The sequence below is a fragment of the Lampetra planeri genome, chromosome 19 (genome assembly GCF_965212315.1).
Source record: "Lampetra planeri chromosome 19, kcLamPlan1.2.h2, whole genome shotgun sequence".
NCBI lineage: Eukaryota > Metazoa > Chordata > Hyperoartia > Petromyzontiformes > Petromyzontidae > Lampetra > Lampetra planeri.
In genome coordinates this window covers 2875882-2898140 of record NC_136125.1, presented here as the reverse complement: position 1 = coordinate 2898140, position 22259 = coordinate 2875882, and the positions used below count along the sequence as shown (strand labels likewise).

The 22259-nt window shown below is 50.7% G+C and overlaps 1 protein-coding gene across 1 annotated transcript in view; it reads right to left on the bottom strand.

Annotated features, from left to right (window-relative positions):
* MID1 (midline 1) overlaps positions 1 to 19050 on the bottom strand; it is a 72455-nt gene extending 53405 nt beyond the window's left edge. The window contains exons 1-3 of the mRNA XM_078602736.1: positions 18890 to 19050; positions 18380 to 18555; positions 3867 to 4681 (exon numbers count right to left, since the gene is read on the bottom strand). Coding sequence (XP_078458862.1) covers positions 3867 to 4681; positions 18380 to 18554 — 990 coding nt within the window. The 5' untranslated portion in view covers position 18555; positions 18890 to 19050. The remainder of the gene's footprint in view (positions 1 to 3866; positions 4682 to 18379; positions 18556 to 18889) is intronic.
* Positions 19051 to 22259: the final 3209 nt, after the last annotated feature.

Below are 22259 nucleotides of genomic sequence, written 5' to 3'. Positions count from 1 at the left end.
CGACTGAGCTGATTAACCCCATGCAGCGTCAATAAAAATAGGTCAACAGTGGTTGAACTATGGAGAGACTGGCCCCCACGATAGAAATTAGGAACTTCCAAGCCCACTGGTTGAAAGGCCACTCATCTGCGTAAAAACGTTACCTTTTTTCATAGCAAGTGGATGCAGTAAAGGTAATGAACGCATGTCCTAAACCGTATTCCTTACATGATTCCCTTGACTAGAAATCTCAAAATGTATCATCAAATAATAATAGCAAAGATCTGTGGTGATGACAGAATATAGAAGTAAAATGTCCTAAAAATTGCAACTCCTGCTCAGCACACGCAACGTGTCCCGTGGTGTTACAGGGGCAGTAGACGCAATGTGCATGATTGCTATAAGTCTTGGAAATATATAAAGCAGCTAAACCAGTGCTTTATATCTTAGCAATTATTCAATATTAAAGTGCCGATCACATAAATTAGTAATGGGCTGTGAGCGGTGGCACCAAGATGTGGACAGTGCCAGGTGAACCCGGCTCAGTTTGATTCCCCACCACTGCTCACATCAGTGGCACGTGAACTGGTTCCAGGACACCTCTTCACCAACTCATACCGACCATTATGGTCAAACCCCATAACTGTGTGTGTACATATTGAATTTATTTAGCACTGTATGTAGCTAACCATGCTAATCAAAGGTGCAGGGTAAGGACAAACGAAATACAAAAAGCAATTCTAATCTAGAAAATTCGTTTCAAATTTGGCATGGTGCAGAGAGGCTTTCATCCGGCAGTGAATAAAAATAATACTGTGAATGTTAAATTATAATAACCATTGTGAAGTAATGCAGTTTCCATCATAATGATGTAATGATAATTAATATCACATTGTAACATGCAGTATTCGCTTATTCTCGAAGAGAGTGAACCAGACAATCAGGCCATGAGCCAGCACCAACAATTTCCCAAGCTCTGCTGTCTTCTATATATGAAGATATTTTCAGCCAATCAATGTAGGAAGAAATCGCAGTGCCTGGAGAAATCCCACGCGTGCAAGGGGACAACACTATCCCATACAGACGGAATAGGCAGAGTTTATATGTTCTGTTCCGCTTTCTCCTGGCAAGTCAGGGTAAGGCACCTCTTTGACGCCCAAGGGAAATTAGTTTCACAACATATGTGTTATCCACGAACCCACACTGCCTCAACAGTGCTGAATTACAGGCCACGTGTAGCATAACCACCACCGCCCGGCTAATCATTTCCTATTCAGATCATATAAGAAGCATTGCAGTAAGTCACATGTATAATATAATTTGTGGGCAATTGCAACCTTGCAATATCATTGTTTGCCGATTCCACAACTCTGATCTGAGTATTCTGATAAAGTCAGGACAGATAAAGAGGCAAGTTACGGAGACAGGCAATGGAATGGCAGAAAGAGGTCCGAGACCTAAGGGGAAGACCCTGACTTAGATGATGGGAGTCGGCGCTGACTGTGCAATTGCTGTGGGAACTGTCAGATGGAAGGCAGCAATAATGGTGAGGCGAGGTGGTGTCATTGCTATTGGGTATAAAGGGTTCTTCATCTAAAATGTAATTGTATAATTATGCACAGTCGTCCGTGAAGTCCAGGTACTATGATTCACCACCACAGTTTAACCACGTCAGTGCATTCTCAACAGCTTAGAAGATGTAAACAAATATTTGCCGGTAATAACTTTTACCCCAACTCAAGACAGCAGCCTTATAATTGCTTTTTTTCTTGAGCCCTTTCGTTCTCTCACTACATTAATACTACAGAAACCCAGCGTAACACCCCGAGGGATTCAAACCTCAGTGGCCCAGCTGTTAAGTTTTTAATAATGGCTTGAATGGGAAAAAAACATTGCAGAGGAAAATAGAACAAGCCACATATAATACACACAAAAACATATTGAATGTGAAAATTGAGTGGTCGCACAAAGAATTAGATGAAGACTGCCATGAGAACAGATAGATTTTTTTTAAACAGGGTGGATTCTGTAGCTGCATGCCATCGTATTTAATCCACGTTTGTGACCATTGCTCCAAATAAGCAGTGGCTCTGCCATTCTGCCTCTTGGTGATGCTATTGGGTGCAGCCTCATTAGGTGGTGCTTACTCTCTCTTTATGGTGACCTCCGAGGAACGGGAGGGCCGAGTTCACCCTGGCTGGGTTCTGAGCTCACAATTTCACGACTCATTCCTGCACGGCCGACTGAGCTGCTATTTATTGCTCACGCCACTTCTGGCAGAGATTCAGCTACTTGAGGGAGCTCTCTAGCCACACTCTAACCCAAGGGTATTTGGCCTATCCTTCTACATTGGCCAAATGTCTTAGGTGAGAGAGGTGAGCGTTCCAACACTTTACCCCACCACACACGACCTGCTGATCGACAAACTGCGGCAAAACCATTTATGCTGCTTGGTGGACATAGGTGGGATGAATTAAGATAATTGCTCCATTCTTTCAACAGCTGCACAAAGAGACGGTGATTCAGACCAACCAAACTGTGTCGTGGCACATTATACTGCGAGGTTTCACATTGAGTTTTCTAAGAAACTTTTGGTGCTAGGAACGTGATTTATATTGGCAAACAAATCCCAAGTGACCCGATGCCTCCTTGTACAAACTTGCATTAAAACTTTTAAGTGATTTTGAAATATCCAAAATAAATTAACAGGTAGAATACACGGATGAACCTATCAGTGTAGACTCAGTCCTGTTTCAACCTGCACATTACTGACATAATGTATATGTTTACGAATACATTTTAAATAGTTAAACAGTAATACCCGTTAATATGAAACATCGTGCCTTCACACGCATCCTGGAGCAACGGTAAATTTGTACAGCGTACATGTGAAAATACATTATGCATACACGTACGTGCTTTCGCTGATTGTGCGGATGGAGAAAGTAGGAATCATTATGAGTGAAGACTCCCCCCCCCTCCCCACCGCATTCACTCTGTATGAGGATAAGGAAGCTTAAGCGACGGAGTCCTGCACGCTCGTGCTAAACTCTTCTTGCGCTCAGCTCGAGTAGGAGAAAGGGGTATGCCGTGTATGCACTGGAATCCAAAGACACACACAATGTCATAGCCCATATCCCAAATGCCCAGATGAATTAATAAAAAAAACTATTTTACCCATTGTAGTTGTGATTGCCAGTATTTCATTTGAAAACAAAATAATACATCTCGAAGAGTTTTCACACAGGTAAATAATGAGGGTATAAATATATATTACAATACATCTAAATGCACAGCCCCGCAATTGATTGCTCATGCCACTGATGATTAAATAACTTGCGCTCGGTGGAGCTCTAGAAGGCTCCTCTACAGGCCAAGTGGCCTGCTCTTCCATGCGAGCCAGACGGCTTGGAAGAAGTGGGAGTACCCACACTTGACCCCACTACACACGACATGCCGATTGACAAACTCTGGTGTATCTATTTCTACTCCTGGGTGGACAGAGGTGGGAAGATTTAAGAAACTTGCTCCATTGTTTCAACTGCTGCGCCGGGATATCGAATCGAACTGGCGGCCACGGATTGCAAGTCCAGTGCGCTAACTTTTACACCACAGCAGCTCACGTACACCGCATCTATACAGCATACACATTGTATAAGACACTATATTTATAGGCTACTTATTGGTCTTCATCTGCAGTACATAACGCAGGTAAATTAACGTTCTCCACGCAGAATTATGATTTTAAATAAATTGCATATTTGTGTATGATGTGTACACAATTAGCAAACGATGGCATTAAAGCAACCAGATGCACAAACTGCTTACAAATAATATCAGAGGACCAAGAGCCCTGTTGACACAGGCAGATCGCGTGCCCCTCTCACCTTGTGCTTGGCATAGAGGTCAGCGAGCGATGCCACCTTGTGTTCGCGGTGCCGGCCCACCAGCTTGCACAGCGCACAGATGAGCTGCTCGTCGGTCACGCAGTACATGTTGACCTTCTCAGCCTCATGCTCGGCGCACATGGGGCCCCGCGCGGGCCCTCCCGCGGCCGTCGGCTCAGTGAGCCGGTGGTCAGTGAAGGGCCGCTTGTTGGGGTGGGTGGCGCGCAGGCACTCTTCGCAGTACGACACCTCGCAGGTGGTGCACGTTTTAGCGGCCGGGCGCGGCGGCTCCGACTCGCAGAACTGGCAGAGGACTTCGACGCCCCCCCTTCCACCGCCACCACCGCTCGTGCTGCCATTGCTGCCGCTGCCGGTGCTGCCGGCACTACCAGTGCTGCCGCTGTTGGCATCCGGCAAGAAGGACCCTCCCGGCGAGATCTCCTCCCGGCTGCCGCCGGGCGAGCTGAGGCCACTGCTGCTCATGGAGGCCTTCTGGAAGCGGGCGATGATGTTCTGCAGAGTGACGTTGCGCTTGAGCCCCTGTAATCCACGCTGGCCGAGCGTGATTACATAGCGGCACGTTGGGCACTGGAAGGCGCTCGAAACGGAGTCGGGAGTGTCGCCGCTGCCGTCGCCGCCACCAAAAGTGCAGTGGGAGACGAAGATGCGACGGGCACACGCGAAGCACAAGCTGTGCGCGCAAGGCAGCAGCAAGGGGTCCTCGAAGAGCTCCAGGCAGATAGGGCAGGTCAGCTCCGACTCCAACGTTTCCATGGTCCGACACCGCCGCCACCGCTGCGCCGGCCTCGCTGCGGCTACATGCAACGGGGGAAAGAAAAAAAAATCTAAACAAAACAAAAAACGCAACGCTGGCTAATAGTGAGCGCAGATCACAGAAAACGCCACACATGGCCACACACCCCCAGCTGCTCTTGGCTGCCCTACATTTGGATAAACGATTATGTACTTTTTTTCTTTCTTTTCCTTTTTTTTATAGCATGGCACTCTTACATAGAGGCGCGCCGGCGAGTCAGCCAGCTTGCAGAATATTTCTTTAACAAAGGGCCGGATCCCACAAACCGACCCCGATTTCCCATCTTGCTGTCTGCGCTTCCTTAATGCGACAGGTCAGTGAAGTGTACAGTCAATCCCCATCGCCAAATTGGTCTTCACTGTATGACTGTCCAAAACATGAGGCCAAATAAAAAAAAAGTAGGTCACTAATTTTAAACGTACGATTGAGCGAAAATAATACCTTCACCTGTTTTTGCAGGTGGCCCTTTGTCTTTCCGCCAAAACATTTTCCCAATTACACTCGACACTTAATTTTGGCCACGAAACTAAGCGAAGCACTCCTCTCCTCCATCCCAAGCGCGTGAAATTATTTTAATATTTTCAAATTTCCACAACGTGTATTGTCTGAAGGCCCGGTGATTTGCGGCGAGATGTAACGTCGACAGCGAGTCCTTTTTTGCGTGCAATCACAAACATTAATAATTAAGTGATCCGGTTGAGCAGCCACATAACACAATGTGACAGACCATTGTTTTCCTTGTGCAGTCACTTCCTTGGGAGACAAACGCAGGAAGGTTAGCTGGGACGCCGGTGCACCGAGCAAGGGTACAGTGCCACGCTAGCTGGGGCAGCTCTGACTCCTGGCCAGTGTAAACATTAATACGCCCATCTTCTGGGAGACGAAGCTCGCACATGTATTCCACGCTCGCCGCCCATCGTATGAACACCCTACCGCACACACGACCACCAATAAAAGCTAAAATCGCCAACCTCGGAATTAAGTTGTGCTCGCACCTCTAAGTCCTTATGAAATGTATTTTTTTAATTTAAATTTTAACACAAGCACAGTTAATATACGTACACAGTACTGCATAATAATACACCAAGACGTACATTTTCAATTCCGCCCAGGAGACCGTCGAGATGAGTGGGGTTAGCGGGCTCCTTTTAAGGTTGGCACAGGAATTGGGGTGTTCCATGGCCAGCAACATGCCCGGCCACATTTAGTTTCCCTCCATTGCTGATATTTACAAACTTCACCAACTACTTATTTGAGGTTCAGTTGACCTCGGTGATGTCCAGTACAGGCTCAGAAACCTCTTTCCACTGATGTGCATGGCCAGGAATCCAACTCAGAACTGTAGCGCTGTGTACGAATTGCTGCAACGCTACTTGCAGATGTAGTGGTGGTATTGACGTGCGCCGACTGTGACAGTGATGGATCACGGGGCGGCGCGGGGTGCGGGGTTGGGCACGCGTTGTGGGCGTGGTGTGGACGCGCGCGCCGGGAGTGACAGATGACGGGGCGGCGCGGCGTGGGTGGTGAGGCACGATGAGATGTGGGAAAAGAGGATCGTAGCCAGCGCCCAGCGATTGGTCGAATAAGTGGGTGCTCGCAGCGACGTCCGCAGGTGGGGTATAAAGGGGGACGCGCGAGAGCACTCGGGGAGAGTTACCCAGTTGAAGACCCGAAGACGGAGCTGAAGACCTAGTGCCCCGAGACCCCTAGTCCCGCCGTCCTTGTGGGGACCGGGGCCCTGTGTGGCTCGGAGGCGAGGCTGTGGGACCCGGGGTCCGACGCCCCCGTGGGTCGGGCTGGGGACCCACAGTCGAGACGGATACCCCGGGCAGGGAGTGTCCCGAGTAGCTCAGTGGCGTTAGTCGCCGAGTAGCTAAGTGGATGTTGGTCATCCGAGTAGCTCAGTGGCGTTAGTCGCCGAGTAGCTAAGTGGGTGTTTGTCACCCGAGATACTAAGTGGATGTTGGTCATCCGAGTAGCTCAGTGGGCGTTAGTCGCCAAGTAGCTAAGTGGGTGTTTGTCACCCGAGATACTAAGTGGGTGTTTGTCACCCGAGATACTAAGTGGGTGTTTGTCACCCGAGATACGAAGTAGGTGTTAGTCACCTGTGAACGAGTTTGATAAAATAAAGAGTGTGTTACCCGTGAAGTCGTCTCCCGCCGAGTTACTACATTACAACTGGCGTCAGAAGTAAACCTGTCTTCAAAAAGTATGGACACGAGGAAGACTACCCGTACCCACGAGCGAGGTCGGGACGACGACGGCGTACCGGGGACACCAACCTCGGGAGGAGAGGACGAGGAGTTGCCGCCGATGCAGCACTTCGCGGTGATGGCCGACGCTCCGCTTGCCTCCGACACCAGCCTCCAAGACGCGCACTCCCGGTTGGCGGAGTTGCTACTCGCCGCCGCCGCTGTCTTGGCCGACATCTCCGTTCCGGCGAGCGGAAAAACGGCTGCGGGGTTGGTGGAGGAAGCGACGTTGGAGGAATCCCGCCAAAAGGCGCTTCGCGCCAAAAGTCTGGAAGTTGCCGCCGTTTTTGGGGGGCCGCCACCGATTGGCGGGAAAGACGGACGCCACGTGGCCGGACACCTCCGCTCAGCGCAGCCCACGTCATCAGCGCGCGCCGGAGCTCTCCATTTTGCGCCTGACAACCGAGCCGACATTTTACACAACTACAGCGGAGCGCGGGAAAATCTCTCCGACGTCGACGACGATCGGGTCCTCCAGCAAAGATTGCCCGCGCTGTCGGCGTTCAAGGCGGATGGGGGCGACTGGGGAGCCTTCCAACGAAGGTTCCTCGCTCATCAGGAGATGTCGGGGTGGTCCGACACCACTGCCCTGCGTGCGTTGCCAGCGATGCTTGACGACGACGCGCTTGCAGCCTTCACATCTGCTGCAAGGTCGTCCCGCTCTACGCTCCAGGCCGCACTACACCTGATGGCGAAGGTGTTCGGGCCGCCCTCCACGTGTCGCCACCAGTTCTACGATCGGCGGAAGGTGGCTGGAGAAACGACGCTCGCCTATCGCACGGCACTACTCGCCTTGGCGGACGCAGCTTTTCCCCGCATGGATAAGGAGGGGAAGGACGCCATGGTGACGGAGCAGCTGCTGGTGTTGGCCCACGAGTTGGGGGTCCCCATCAATGTGGCGGACGAGATGGATATCTGCTCCCTGGCGATCGCCACGAGCATTCACGCGTACGAGGTCCTCAAACGCAAGCCGGGGGTCGTCTGCAAATGGGCGGGGAACGCGGCACTGGCCGCCACGATCGCCGAACCTCAGCCAGCTGCGGATCAGGAGCAGGCCTTCGCTGCATCGCGTCCGGGGGTGTGGAGAACGGGAGGTCGTTCGCCCACACGTTCACCCCGCAAGCTGGAGCAACCGAAACCTACGACGTCCATCGTCTGCTACAACTGCGGCCTTCGGGGTCACGTCGCAGCCGGGTGCCGGGCTCCGCGTCAGCGCGCCACAGGACCACGTCGGGACGACGACCAGGGCCACAAGTCATCCCAACAAAACCCGGCAAGTCGCGGCACCTCACACGTTCGGTCCACAAACACGGCACATTCGGGTCGCCGCTTGGCGGTGGGGGGTTCGCGGCTGGGTGCCGGGGGTTCATTTCGGCGAGGGGGGTCCGTACGCGGCCCGCAAGCAGTCGAGTGGTCCGAATTGGCCCACAGGATCGTGGCTGCGTCGGCCGGGTCGTCCGTGGTAACGGGGTTCATTGACGGGGTTGAGGTCCGGGTGCTTGTTGACACGGGTGCGTCGGCCACCATCATCTCGGACCTTATTTATAACATTCTTCCCGTCCAAAGTAGACCCCTTCTGCCAGTAGACGTGCCATTTTATGCGGCGAATGGGGGATCCCTGGGGATCATCGGCCAGATTAGGGCGACTATTTGCATTGGTGACATCAAATTGGCGGGCCCTATTTTTGTATCATCATCGCTGGCCGTTCCCTGTTTGCTAGGTACGGACTTTTTGTCCAAAATGCCCATCAAAATTCTTATAGATCAGGCCTGCATAGAGCTTCCGTCAGGTCGGCGGGTTGCGTTCTTGACGGGCCCTACAAAAATGCGCACGGTTTGTGCGACGGTGCAGGCGCTGGCAACTCACACTGTACGGGTGCCCCCGGGATCGCAAATGTTAGTACCCCTTCGGTTCAGGAAGCCACTCGAGGTGGGTGCGGAGGCACAGGGGGTGCTGTTGGGGCCGTCTAACAGGGCCAGAAGGGGCCTCGACTTAGCGGCTGCTCAAACCATGGTGAGAGGGGACAGTGAGCCGTTCGTAATGGTCCTGAATACGGGGTCGCGGCCGGCCGTAATTGCGCAGGGAACGGTGCTGGCTCACGCCGCGCCGCTACCCGTTGAGGAACGGCTCGTGGCTCAAGCAGATTTCACTGTCAAGTCGCATCCTCCAAGTGATGAGGGGACTGAGTGGTTGGACTCGTTGTGTGCCGGTTCTGCTAACTTGTCCGAGGTGCAATTGGGAGCATTGAGGGGTTTGCTACTCGAGTTTGCTGATGTGTTCAGCAAACATAAGTACGATATCGGCTGCACTGACCTGTTGCGCCACCACATAGCTACAGGGGACGCGGCCCCTATTCGTCAGAATCCCTTCCGGCTCAGCCCAGCCGAGAAGGAACATGTGCAATCGGCGGTTAATGATATGTTGGCGGCCGATATCATTTCGCCCTCTTCTAGTCCGTGGGGTGCTCCTATTGTTCTAGTAAAGAAACAGGACGGGTCCTTGCGGTTTTGTGTCGATTTCCGCCGCTTAAACAAAATCTCGATGGCAGATGCGTATCCGCTCCCCAGGATGGATGAGTCGCTGGATGCCTTGGCGGGAGCACAGTTTTTTTCCACACTCGATCTGCTTTCTGGATTTTGGCAATTGCCACTCGATAACGAGTCTAAACCTAAAACTGCTTTCCGGACACCTGGTGGCCTATTTGAATTCAACCGTTTGCCCATGGGCTTACATTCCGCTCCCGCCACGTTCCAGAGACTCATGGAATTGGTTTTGTCGGGCCTCCAATGGGATACCTGTTTGATTTATCTCGACGATATCATCGTCTTTAGTCGGACTTTCGAGGAGCACCTCCAGCGACTGAGAGCGGTGTTCCTCAGGATGCGTTCCGCTAAGCTTAAATTTAAACCGGCTAAATGTTTTCTGCTTCGGGAATCGGTCAGGTATTTGGGCCATATCGTGAGTCGTTCAGGGATCTCGACGGACCCTGCTAAGACGCATTGCGTCAGCTCATGGCCAACGCCAACCTCGGTCACGGAGGTTCGCAGTTTCATTGGTTTCGCCTCCTATTACCGTCGTTTTGTCAAGCAATTTGCCACCATAGCCAGGCCCCTGCACGCTTTGACGGCTAAGGGTGTGAGGTTTCACTGGGGGGCGGAAGAGGAGGCTGCGTTCTGCTCCCTTCGTGACGCCTTGGTGCAGGCTCCCCCCTTGTGTTACCCCGATTTCACACAACCGTTTTTGCTTGACACAGACGCCAGCAACACGGGTATCGGGGGGGGTGCTCTCACAGGTGGTCGGGGGGGTTGAACGGGTGGTCGCCTACGGTAGTAGAGTTCTTTCCCCCGCCGAACAACGCTATTGCGTAACTCGTCGTGAATTGTTAGCGATTGTGTTTTTTACACAGCAATTCAGGCCGTATCTTTACGGCCGTCATTTTACGGTCCGTACGGACCATGCGGCTCTACAATACGCTATGCGCGTGGCACAGCCATCGGGCCAATTGTCCCGATGGTTGGAAGTCCTTCAGGACTACCAATTCACGACGATTTACCGCAAGGGATTGCGACACTCAAATGCGGACGCATTGTCGCGGTTGCCTCCGTGCACGGACTGCACATGTTTGTTGGGATCGGCGCGGTGCAAACCCCCGGTCGCCGGCACCCCGGGAGTTGCGCTCGCCGCCTCTGACACCCCGGGAGAGGACGCCCCCACGGGGAGGGATTCGCTGTTGTCGTTGCCCCTCGTTGAGTGGGGCCGTCTCCAGATGTCCGACAGCTCCCTACTTACGCTACGTCGGAAAGTTGGCGCTCCCGAGCTAGGGGAGGCGCGGGTCGGTTCCTGGGTGTGCAGACAGGGCCTTTTGATGAAGTGGGACAACATGTCCCGGCGTCACGTGCTCGTTGTGCCTGTTGCTATGCGGGGTAGGGTTGTTCTGGCAGCTCATGAACGCCTCATGCATCTGGGTTTTCACAAAACGCTCGCCCTAATCCAGCGAGACTATTATTGGCCGGGGATGGGTAACGACGTGGCGAATATTCTTAAGGGATGCGTAGGGTGCGCCAAAAGGAAACCGCCACCATTGGCAGCTAATCCACCGCTGCAATCCATTCAGGTTTCGCGTATAAACGAATTGGTAGCGTTGGACATCTTGGGGCCCTTTCCGGCTACACCAAGGGGAAATAGGTTCCTGCTGGTTGGCGTGGAATACTTCACCCGATGGCCTATGGCATGGCCGCTCGCCAACCAGTCGGCTGCGGCGGTGGCGGACGCCTTTGTCCAGGGTTATGTTTTGGACAAGGGCGCCCCCGAACGCTTGCTGACGGATCAAGGAAAGAATTTTTCGAGCGTTTTGTTGCGCGAGGTGTGCGACCTGTTGGGTACAAAGAAAGTGCGTACTTCCCCCTACCACCCGCAGACTGACGGGATGGTTGAGCGTCTGAACAGGACGATTACGTCTATGTTGTGCCAACAGGTCTGCGACGATCAGGTTGATTGGGACTTACAGGTGCCGGGGGTACTCGCGGCCTATCGAATGGCCCCTCATGCGGCGACGGGGTTTTCCCCATTTTTTCTTATGTATGGGCGGGAGGCCGATCCGGCCATGGACGTCCAACTGTGGATTTCCCAGCCACGTGCAAAATCTAAATTGGCAGACCACATCAAATTTAATATCGCCAAATTGGCTGAAGCGCGGGAGGCGGCGAGGTTGAATTCGCGATCGCGGCAAATTGCGAACGAGAGATTGCATGAGCGGAGGGTGCATACGCATGATTGGAAACCGGGCGATAAGGCCTGGCTGCATTGTCCACATGCACCGTTGGCTACGTCCCCCAAGTTGTTGAGACCTTGGAGGGGACCGGTGGAAATTGTGCGGGTTGCACGACCCCAGAGTATACAGATTAAATGGGGGAAACGCCGTTGGTATGTGCACCCCTCCCGACTGAAGCCCTATGCGGCACCGTGTGACCCCGTTCTGTGCCGTGACGACCGGGCGTGTGATGTGACCGTCGACTCGGGGAGGGAGGTGTCGCAGGCTGATCCTCACGTGTCTCCACCTGACCCACCCCCAGGTGCCTCGGGCTTGACGGCTGCTGACCGTCGGGAGCCTGAACCCCGGGGCACGCACGGGTCCTCGATGCCTGGCCGATGTCTTCCTGAACCGCCGGCACCACCGGACGCTCAACCGCGTCTGGTGCCGTACGACGGACCGGCAAGGCGGACTCGGGCTAGGGCTCAACAATTTTCATGAAGACGTTTTTTTCACCGAGCTCGCCCGGTGTTCCCCTCTGCCGGGGTATTGTCCCGTTGTAGGGACGCTCAGAAAGAAGGGGACACCGCACGAGTCGAAAGAAAAAAAAAAAAAAATTTTGTCCATTTATTTTCCTTTCTGCATACACATTGCTATTGTCACTCGCCGGTTTGTATATATTGTTCTATTGTCGCGGTGGCATTGGTTGATGGTTGCGGATGGTAGTGTTCGCGTCGTGTTGTGTTGTTACGTTAGTTGTTGTTCTTGTTGTTGTGTTGTGTTACGGGGCACACAGGGCGGTTTGTATATTTTTATAGCAGCCGGGTCGGCTGCGAGCTATGTGGTAGGGGGTGATGTAGTGGTGGTATTGACGTGCGCCGACTGTGACAGTGATGGATCACGGGGCGGCGCGGGGTGCGGGGTTGGGCACGCGTTGTGGGCGTGGTGTGGACGCGCGCGCCGGGAGTGACAGATGACGGGGTGGCGCGGCGTGGGTGGTGAGGCACGATGAGATGTGGGAAAAGAGGATCGTAGCCAGCGCCCAGCGATTGGTCGAATAAGTGGGTGCTCGCAGCGACGTCCGCAGGTGGGGTATAAAGGGGGACGCGCGAGAGCACTCGGGGAGAGTTACCCAGTTGAAGACCCGAAGACGGAGCTGAAGACCTAGTGCCCCGAGACCCCTAGTCCTGCCGTCCTTGTGGGGACCGGGGCCCTGTGTGGCTCGGAGGCGAGGCTGTGGGACCCGGGGTCCGACGCCCCCGTGGGTCGGGCTGGGGACCCACAGTCGAGACGGATACCCCGGGCAGGGAGTGTCCCGAGTAGCTCAGTGGCGTTAGTCGCCGAGTAGCTAAGTGGATGTTGGTCATCCGAGTAGCTCAGTGGCGTTAGTCGCCGAGTAGCTAAGTGGGTGTTTGTCACCCGAGATACTAAGTGGATGTTGGTCATCCGAGTAGCTCAGTGGGCGTTAGTCGCCAAGTAGCTAAGTGGGTGTTTGTCACCCGAGATACTAAGTGGGTGTTTGTCACCCGAGATACTAAGTGGGTGTTTGTCACCCGAGATACGAAGTAGGTGTTAGTCACCTGTGAACGAGTTTGATAAAATAAAGAGTGTGTTACCCGTGAAGTCGTCTCCCGCCGAGTTACTACATTACACAGACATAGACACACACATACCTAAAATACAGTATATCCACATTAGCATTTACAAATGTTATTAATGCATGATGTATATTAGTCAGAAAAATACCAAAATGGATCAATCCTACGTTATTCATGTGTAGTGTCTGATTCAGAGACAAGGTTTGGTGGATGAAGCTTCTTCATTTAACAACTTTCACGGTCTCGTCCACACACTCTCCACAGTTGCTTAGCCTAGCGTGTACAAAACATAACCGTCTAACACCGACGGCGCTGACTGAGATAGCCAACTACCATCTTGTAGCGCATTATCTAGCGAAGACGGCAGCGAAGACGGTGACAAGACGACAACAACGCCGAGACGAGTCCACTCCCAGAACCAGCAGCCTCGAGCCCCCGCTCTCGGCTCCTTTTATGCTACCAGCACAGCCATCACCCACATGTTTCATAAAACAGTCCCCATTACGTACACCGTGTAGAGCCAAAGCATGCATTCGATAAAGCAGTGTTGAGCAAGGTTCGCCTGTACAGCAATCCCTCACCGACTGCGGTGGTTTGGTTCCTGAAAAAGGCCACGGTAGGCAAATCCGCGGTTGATAAAGTACAGGGGCCTATGGGAAATTGGGGGTTAGGGGAACCAACGGACACAGTCAGACTCGTCATAGCTTAACTAACTTGCCTGTTTATGAAGTAAACAGGGAATAAAACAGTATAATACAGAATAATATAATAAAACAAATTAACATTACATTAACTTTTCGTACTTTTAATATTAACAATGATGATTACAATGAGACCATGGGGGAAGGGGTAGTTAGAAAGAGGCGGGGCTCAGCCCACCCTCCCCCTCTTCATCTGGATTATCAATGACAGATGAGTGGGCAGGCGTATGTGTGTAGTGGATTAACGCGCGCCAAGCGGGGAAATTGTAAACACGTGTGCGTTGTGGACAGTGGGGTCGTATCAGGACAAGCAGGTGTTGCTGGGGTACAACGGCCGGAGGGAGATGGCTCGTTAGGTAATTATGGGATGCAGGGCAGTGATTGGCCGGTTGTTGTTGTCAGAGACGAGGTGGCGCCAGTAAGTCTGGGGATGGGAGCAGGTAGCGGCGGGGCAGCGGGGCCGCGGGCGGTCGGGGGGCGGGGGGACGACGGTTAATTAATTGGAAATTAATAAGGACGGGGATAAATACGGGAACGTGAGAGTGAGACGGGGAGTTGTGCTGGGAGCTGGATGGAGACGGTCGGAGCAGAAGAAGAATAGGTTAGCAATGGAGCAAGAGAAGAAGAGATGAGAGATAGAATAGGGTAGCAGTGGAGCAGGAGAAGAAGAGACGAGAGGAAGGATAGGCTAGCAGTGGAACAGGAACGGAGAGAGAGGCAGTCAGAGTGAGACGATCGAAGCCGAGACGGGCGAAGCAGAGAGGAGAGTCGGGGGAGAAAGAGACGGAGAGAGAGTGAGGGAATGGAGCGAGCAAGGCCAGCGGAGCGCGGCGAGCGAGCGGAGAACGCGTTGGATTCTGGGTGGCGGAATGTGCTGAGTTTGATAAAATAAAGTGACGACGGAAAAAAAGTTGTCCGCATAAAGTACGGCACTACACGTGTACGCCATCGAAATTTTATCAAAAGAAAAACTAAAATAACTTTATTGGTACGTTTTCAGGTACCGAGGCTCCCACAAAGCCATTCGGAAGGGTGTATGGCACAGTTTGGCGCCAGCTATCATAGTGTGGTCATGTCGCTGCAGTTCTCTGCGGTGAGGACAGTACAATGTATTTAAAAACAATGGCATTATGCCTCTCAAAATCAAATTAATGCTAATTACTTGCGCGTTCCGAGATTCAGCGGTAAACGGGACCAATCCTGCAACTTACTGACGTCTCGCAATGGGAAAGGGTTAATGTGAATGCAGTTGCTATGCGAAACAGTACAACAAAGCAGATGGACAGCTAATAAGCCACGCAGCGCCACGGGTGGCCACGGGTGGATTTGTGGCATGGAGGAGAACCGCGGGCCCGCCAAATATGTAAATGCGTGTTGCGGACTCGTGCGTACCCGTGGATACTCAACATTTCCAGGCCACGGTTGGTAAATTGTTATACATATAATAAACCCTGTATACATGATTGGACGGTTGGCACGGGATTGCTGTATATATTATTTGTATCTAGGCTGTGGTTTGCGAGAATCTGGATGACTGCGTAAATCTACACCGAATCAAATTTTGTTCCATACGCTACACAGGCTCGGCAGAATGATATTTGATGCGAGTCTTTTCCAGGATCTGATCAAATGTATGTGGTCAATGATTGAAAATCCTTTCGTAATCCCAGTTTGCTCATGTGGTTGCTTGGCCCCTACATTTTCTGATATTCTGTTCCCAATTATCGTCACGATCAATAATAATCTAATAGATCTGTAATGAAGAAAACTGCCAAGTTAGGCTCCAGATAAAAACGAACAAAACAATAGTAAAGTAACAGTTGCTTTAAAAAAGCAGGGTATGTGTTTGAGGGACAGAATTGGACACAGTTGGGAAACACAGTAGTGTGTTTACATAGGGCATTTACTGAAGAGAGAATGGGAATCAAACTGATTAAATTAAGTGGTGGATAACCACCGGTTCAAATGCTTTTGGAATTTTTTGTTATTTAATATAAATAACAACTTACGAGTGCCTACAGAAGAATGGCTGTAATCTGAGGTACATGCCTGGCAGTACAGCGACAGAAAGACAATCTCGTGGATCGGTAGACCGGTAAAAAATGTAAGTGGGCTTTGGCATCACCCGTCGCTATAAGGGACGATCGCCAGTGGTGGAGACTAACAACAGAGTGGCAGCCAAACGAGGGACGAAGACGAGAGGACGTCCACCATAGAGACAGATCGACGAGATCACCTCGCGTAGCAGCGGCTCGATGGATTGTTGCATGGCGTGACCGTGAGGATTATTGACGGTTTGAGGAGGCCTTGAGCATGTTGACGATCACAGGGACACAGCCTGAGCCCTGGTTGGCGTGTCCCATTCGTTATGCCGTGGTTAACGCAGCGCACGCACACACACCTTGCTTAAATGCCTCAACAAACATTCATAGCTCGCACAAATAATGCATGTGGGCTAGACACACGGAGAAATCATGCTCGCCTTCTATTTCAAGGTTTGCTGATTCGGGCGCAAGCCCCACCGTCTGGAGACGTGTTCAGTGCGTTCACACACACACAAACAGCCAGCTGCTCCCTGCTGCCGCTCACACACATCCCATGGTGCTCGCCTCTAAAGTAGGTCAGTGTGTGTGCATGCCGCTCTGCTGGCTTAAATTGACCAAATGAATTAATGCAAAATACAACACTCTCTTCCGAAGACAATGCGAGGCATGCCGTGCTCCGGTTCGATACTTACAGCAGTGCGTACTAACAATGTGTACTTGTACAGCAAGCCCTTTGTCAATGCACTGCTGGATGAGGCCCTCACTGCACACCATGCGGTGGCGTTTTCTTTTGTTTACCTATACTTCACCATGTTGGTCATTTCTGATAATGATACAGTCATAACAAAAATAAGATATCACATTGTTATATTGCTATTATTATAATTTGTCCTGATCACATGAATGAATGCGAATTTCCCCAACACTCAAAGATTCAAGACCAAAAACTGTACACCTCAATTTTCTTTAAGATGTTACTGCAATCACGAGACAGTGATCTCAAGAATGAATCTGCCAGCAATGCGTCCCAATTGGCACAGAGGATTTACCATCTTCCGTCATAAATATCAGCAGAATTCATAGCTTGTCAGAAAAATCCAATGCTCAACGAGACTGTCAGCACACCCACCCTGGGACCCCTCCCCCCTCGTACCCAATCCCTCGTATCCAATCCCTCAACGCCTAACACAACAGACGCAGGCACTTCACTCTACTCTATGTTGAACGTCTTTTAGCACCGTACGTAACCAACCCGTGCAATACCATAGGGGCCGTCCATAAGTGACGTCACACACCTGGGGGGGTCTGACTTTTTGTGACGCTGTGTGACGAAGGGGGGTCAAAAATCGTCCAAAATCGCCTGACGTAATTTATGGATGGCCTCATACCCGTCAACCCCTCATCAATGTATACATTATTACAGACCAATTCAGACCTTATTGGTCACCCCGTGCCCTTAAAAACCTCAAAGTTCATCCGACAGAGTCCCATCACAAGGTCGAAATACAAACAGACAAAAAAGGGGGTTTAGCCCATATTGAAACGAATGTACCCCGTATAGACCTGATAACTCAATTTCCCTGCACAAGAATACGGGTAAACCCGTATGGGGCGACAGGTATGCAATATCCGCAGTCACAGAGCGGCCCTCTGGATGTGGGTCCATCTGTGCAGTGCTCAGGACCAAAGGGGGACCCCCCCCCCCCTCACGCTCCCCCCCCCACCAAAACTTTCACCAATTTTCCAGATCTTGTTTTTCATCATAAATTTGGCGAGGCACACCGCAACGAGTCGATTTGAACTACAGAGGCGAGGAAAACAGCGACAGTTCACATGGAAGGGATGGCCGAGATTCCCAGAAGTCCCCAACTAAGCGACTCCATCCAACATCCTCTCACCACCCTGACCCTCCCCGGCGCCGCTGGCTCCAAAAACGCCTCTCAACCCGCTTGCCCCCTTGGCTACGGTGTTGCTCTGCCCGTTGTTCCAGGGGAAGTGTTGTTGGCACGCAGCTCGTGACGATCGGCCACGCAGGGGGGGGGTAAAAAAGGGGACGGGGGAGGTGGTGGGGGTCACCTTGCAACAGGGAGAGAGAGGGGGGGGGAGGTGCAGCCACAATGACAGGAAGGAAGCTCCACCAACGCCGCTTCCTCTATGAGCCCGTTGGCGCCCGCGGGGGGCTCCGCGCAAGTCGAACGCAGCAACAGCAGCCCCCATCCCCCAGCCTCACTTGGTACAAACTCCTCGCTTTGTGTCGACGACGGATGTGGTTGTAACCGCGCGGGTGTCCAATAAACGAGGAGCGTGATTCATTCATCAGGGAACGCGCCAGATCGCGTCCTCGGCTCTCACCTGGCAGGCAGTGGCTCTTGTTGTCGTCGTCGTTGTTGCCTTGTGCAGTGGCTGTGGTCGTGGTGGTGGTTAGACGATTGCCACAGCGACCCTGAACGGAGGGACTTTCACACAGCGGCGGCTTGCAGAGTTGGCTGGCCAGCAGGATGTCGACGCGAGGTGATGTGAGGTCCATCCTGAAAAAAAAAGAAATAATCTTAAGGAGGAGATTGGATCATCACTCCGTCTGTCAGTGTTCGGGGATGGGCCGCTTCCATGTCTCGCGGGCCGGATGCTGCCGCCGTCTTCCCAAATCTCCCCGCCATAGACGCCAGCGGTTCCCACTGCGACTTTCGGCCACAAAGTGTGGCGGGCTCACACACGCCCCGCCGTTTAGAGGCATACAACACGCACACACTTTTAAAACCTATTACGTACTCCTCCCATCCACCTCTCGTTGTGAAATGCCTACGCCAAGACGTAATTAACAATAAACTTTGTAGTTAGGGTCGAGTCAATCACGTGCATTACCCAACAAGTTGGGAATTCCCGTGCAGCACCGCGCGCTTCTGTTGTAATGCCGTTGCCAATGCATTTAACACATTCCTGCGGAGGGAGCTGGTAGGAACGTTGGGTTGCTCGGTCAATGGCCAGGGTCAACGGCGGCGTGGTGTATTCCGCAAATATGGCCGACTGTGCGGGCGGGCACAAGCCGGCGTGAGTAGGTTAAACGTTACGTTTTATAAGGGCACCACGGGGTGACCAGCCCCTCCTCACCCAGCCCCACCCAGCCCCTCCCACCCCCCACCCAGCCCCTCCCTTCCCCACCCAGCCCCTCCCCACCCTCCCCTCTCCACCCAGCCCCACCCCTCCCATTTTTGGATTCACGACGGACGGACAGACACAATAATCCCCTGTGGGCTGGTGGAACCAGGTGGTTCCTACCAGTATAAAAATGTGTATATTAGTAGTTGTAATTATTAACTTCACATTGATTTCACCTGAATGTGTTGTTGTTTGAGGTCCCACATACCAAACACTCTTAAAAACAAATATTGGGACTCATTGCAGTGATGCTCTCCCTGGAACACTCTAGTGCACCATCATCTGTAAGCAGAGGCAACATCAATCATCAACAGCAATATGAATTGCATCACCATCGGCATTATCGCCATCTCTCCATCAACTTCATAAGCCATCATTCATGCGATAAACATAATCACTTTCCATTATCTTCATATACAATCTGCTGTTATAACTATCATAATATCATTTACATCTTCATTATCTTTTGTTTTCATCATTGTGTGACCCTTCATTCCGCCACTTTCACACAAAGTTAGAGCTTTGAGAAAAAAAAACCTGCTCTCAAGTTTACGTACAAGCGCAGAATAAACATTGCGTAGTTGAGGCGCCAAACGTGAACACGAATTTGTGCATAATGGGCCACAGGCCCTCTCAACGATTAGCACGGTTGGCCACGTACGGTGCGAAGGAAGTTCAACATACATACATGCGAGACGGTGGGATCCCACACAGTGGCTGAACGTTTCCACTTATTTGTGGAAGGTTTTTGCTCGCGGTTGGCTCGCTACCTAACTAAGCCCCACTTCGGGGCCCATTCCACAATTGTGGAATGATAAAATTGGTGGTAATTGTGAGAGTAAAATTAGATATGCAGTTGTACACTTGGGACACGTCTCTCGGATGGTATTTGACTACCGTGCACATTGAGCATTTAATTGAATTAACATAAAAACAAAATCACCAAAATGTAATGTGAGCTTGTTATTCACCCACTTTGTACCACTTGACCCATTGGTAATTTGCTATGATTTCCGACTTGTATTAAATGTAACAAAAAAATCCCCACTATGAGATCTCTTTTACCAGTGGCAAAATATAATGGTAGGTTTTTACCCTTTTAACTGGTACAAAACTGACACCTTTATTCAAGGCATCATGTTTGCAATGACCACAACACAAGTAGTCAATAAAGCAAACAAAAAGAAGCAACTCTGATAAGGATAATAATATGCACTGTCCTTGAAGTTGATTGGCCCACACCCGAGACGGCTTTCTTTAGAGCCTAGTCCCCATTGGTGTAGGGCCAGATGACACCAGAAGGCGTACAACTCAAAAACAGTGCAATATCAGAGTATTGAGAGTTCGGGCAAAACATTTACACTATGAGATCTCTTTTACCAGTGGCAAAATATAATGGTAGGTTTTTACCCTTTTAACTGGTACAAAACTGACACCTTTATTCAAGGCATCATGTTTGCAATGACCACAACACAAGTAGTCAATAAAGCAAACAAAAAGAAGCAACTCTGATAAGGATAATAATATGCACTGTCCTTGAAGTTGATTGGCCCACACCCGAGACGGCTTTCTTTAGAGCCTAGTCCCCATTGGTGTAGGGCCAGATGACACCAGAAGGCGTACAACTCAAAAACAGTGCAATATCAGAGTATTGAGAGTTCGGGCAAAACATTTACACTATGAGATCTCTTTTACCAGTGGCAAAATATAATGGTAGGTTTTTACCCTTTTAAAAAAAAAAAAAATCCCCTTTAAAATCGATTGCAGCGAGCACAAGGCACGCATTTCTTTACGATAAGAAAGTGAACACTGAATACAGCCTGAAACTGTGGTCACATACGGTTTGTTATAGCCTACCGGGGTCACTGCCGTACTACAAGCCTGTAAGCAAATCTGTCAAGAACATTTCGTGACAATTTCTGTATACTCTATATATAGAAATGCAGCATTCGAGCAATGTGCTCCAATTTATAACGTTGTTATCACGGAACCAACATCGGAATCAGAATCTCTAGCTTAGACTGGAGTAATCCGATGAGCTATGAAGCTCTTTTTCACAGATTTCCAGTATGGGCAGGTCAGCAAATTACAACAGCAAACACGATATGATTGCAAAATAGTGAAAATGGAACGCAGCTCACTAAATATAATTTTATTATATAATTCCGATTTATCAAGCTTGAGCAAGGCAGCAAAAACATCAACAAAACAGTCCCTCAATAAAATGGCAGGTGCATAGCAGTTTAGCATTTTGCACAGGATGACTGAAATGATAACTTGATAGTAAACCCACCATGGGCCACATTTCTGATTCCACAGATGTGCACATCATGCATTATATATGGACTATCAGTATACTCATGCTGATGATGATGAACAAAGACAATGTATTTTGCTCACTGTTGCTCAGAGCACAATATTCCCTATCTAAGTCGCTATTATCTCAATTGTTATAACGAATGGCCCACATGTGAACGTTGTTGACTTTCACAGCACATACATATAAGTCTTCTGTTTTCACGTTTCTGTTGTAGTTTGAAAGTTCGCATTGGCCGGGAAGCGCTCCTTTTTTTTAAACGGCTGTTAATGTCTTGCTGTTCTGTGCTCGAAGAGGAACTCCCAGCGCTTCTGCCAATGAAGGCATCAATCGCGTCCCATGCACTGCCTTTCCTGTTCTGCGCCGGTGTCTCGCGCACCACGCGATTATCTTTTCAGAAGTCAATGCTCAGAAGTGGAGTTTCACTTTCGGGGTCGGGTCACCTCGCCCCCCCCACCTCACTGCCCCACCATTCTACGCATTATTACGATCCACTGGCTGCAATTTAACCCAATAATCAGATTGTTTTAAGCCTCGTTTTTTTTACTCTCATGATTTGATTGTTTCTCATTTGTCCGGTCTCGTTTGTACAGGTGTTAGATAAAATGTAACATTGGCTTTTCACATGCATATCATTTTGTTAAAAACATTTATTCGCTTACATCAGTGGTGTCCAAACTTTTTGCAAAGAGGGCCACATTTGATAAAGTGAAGATGCCCGGGGGCCAATAGTTCCTTTTGACATTGTTTTAACCACAA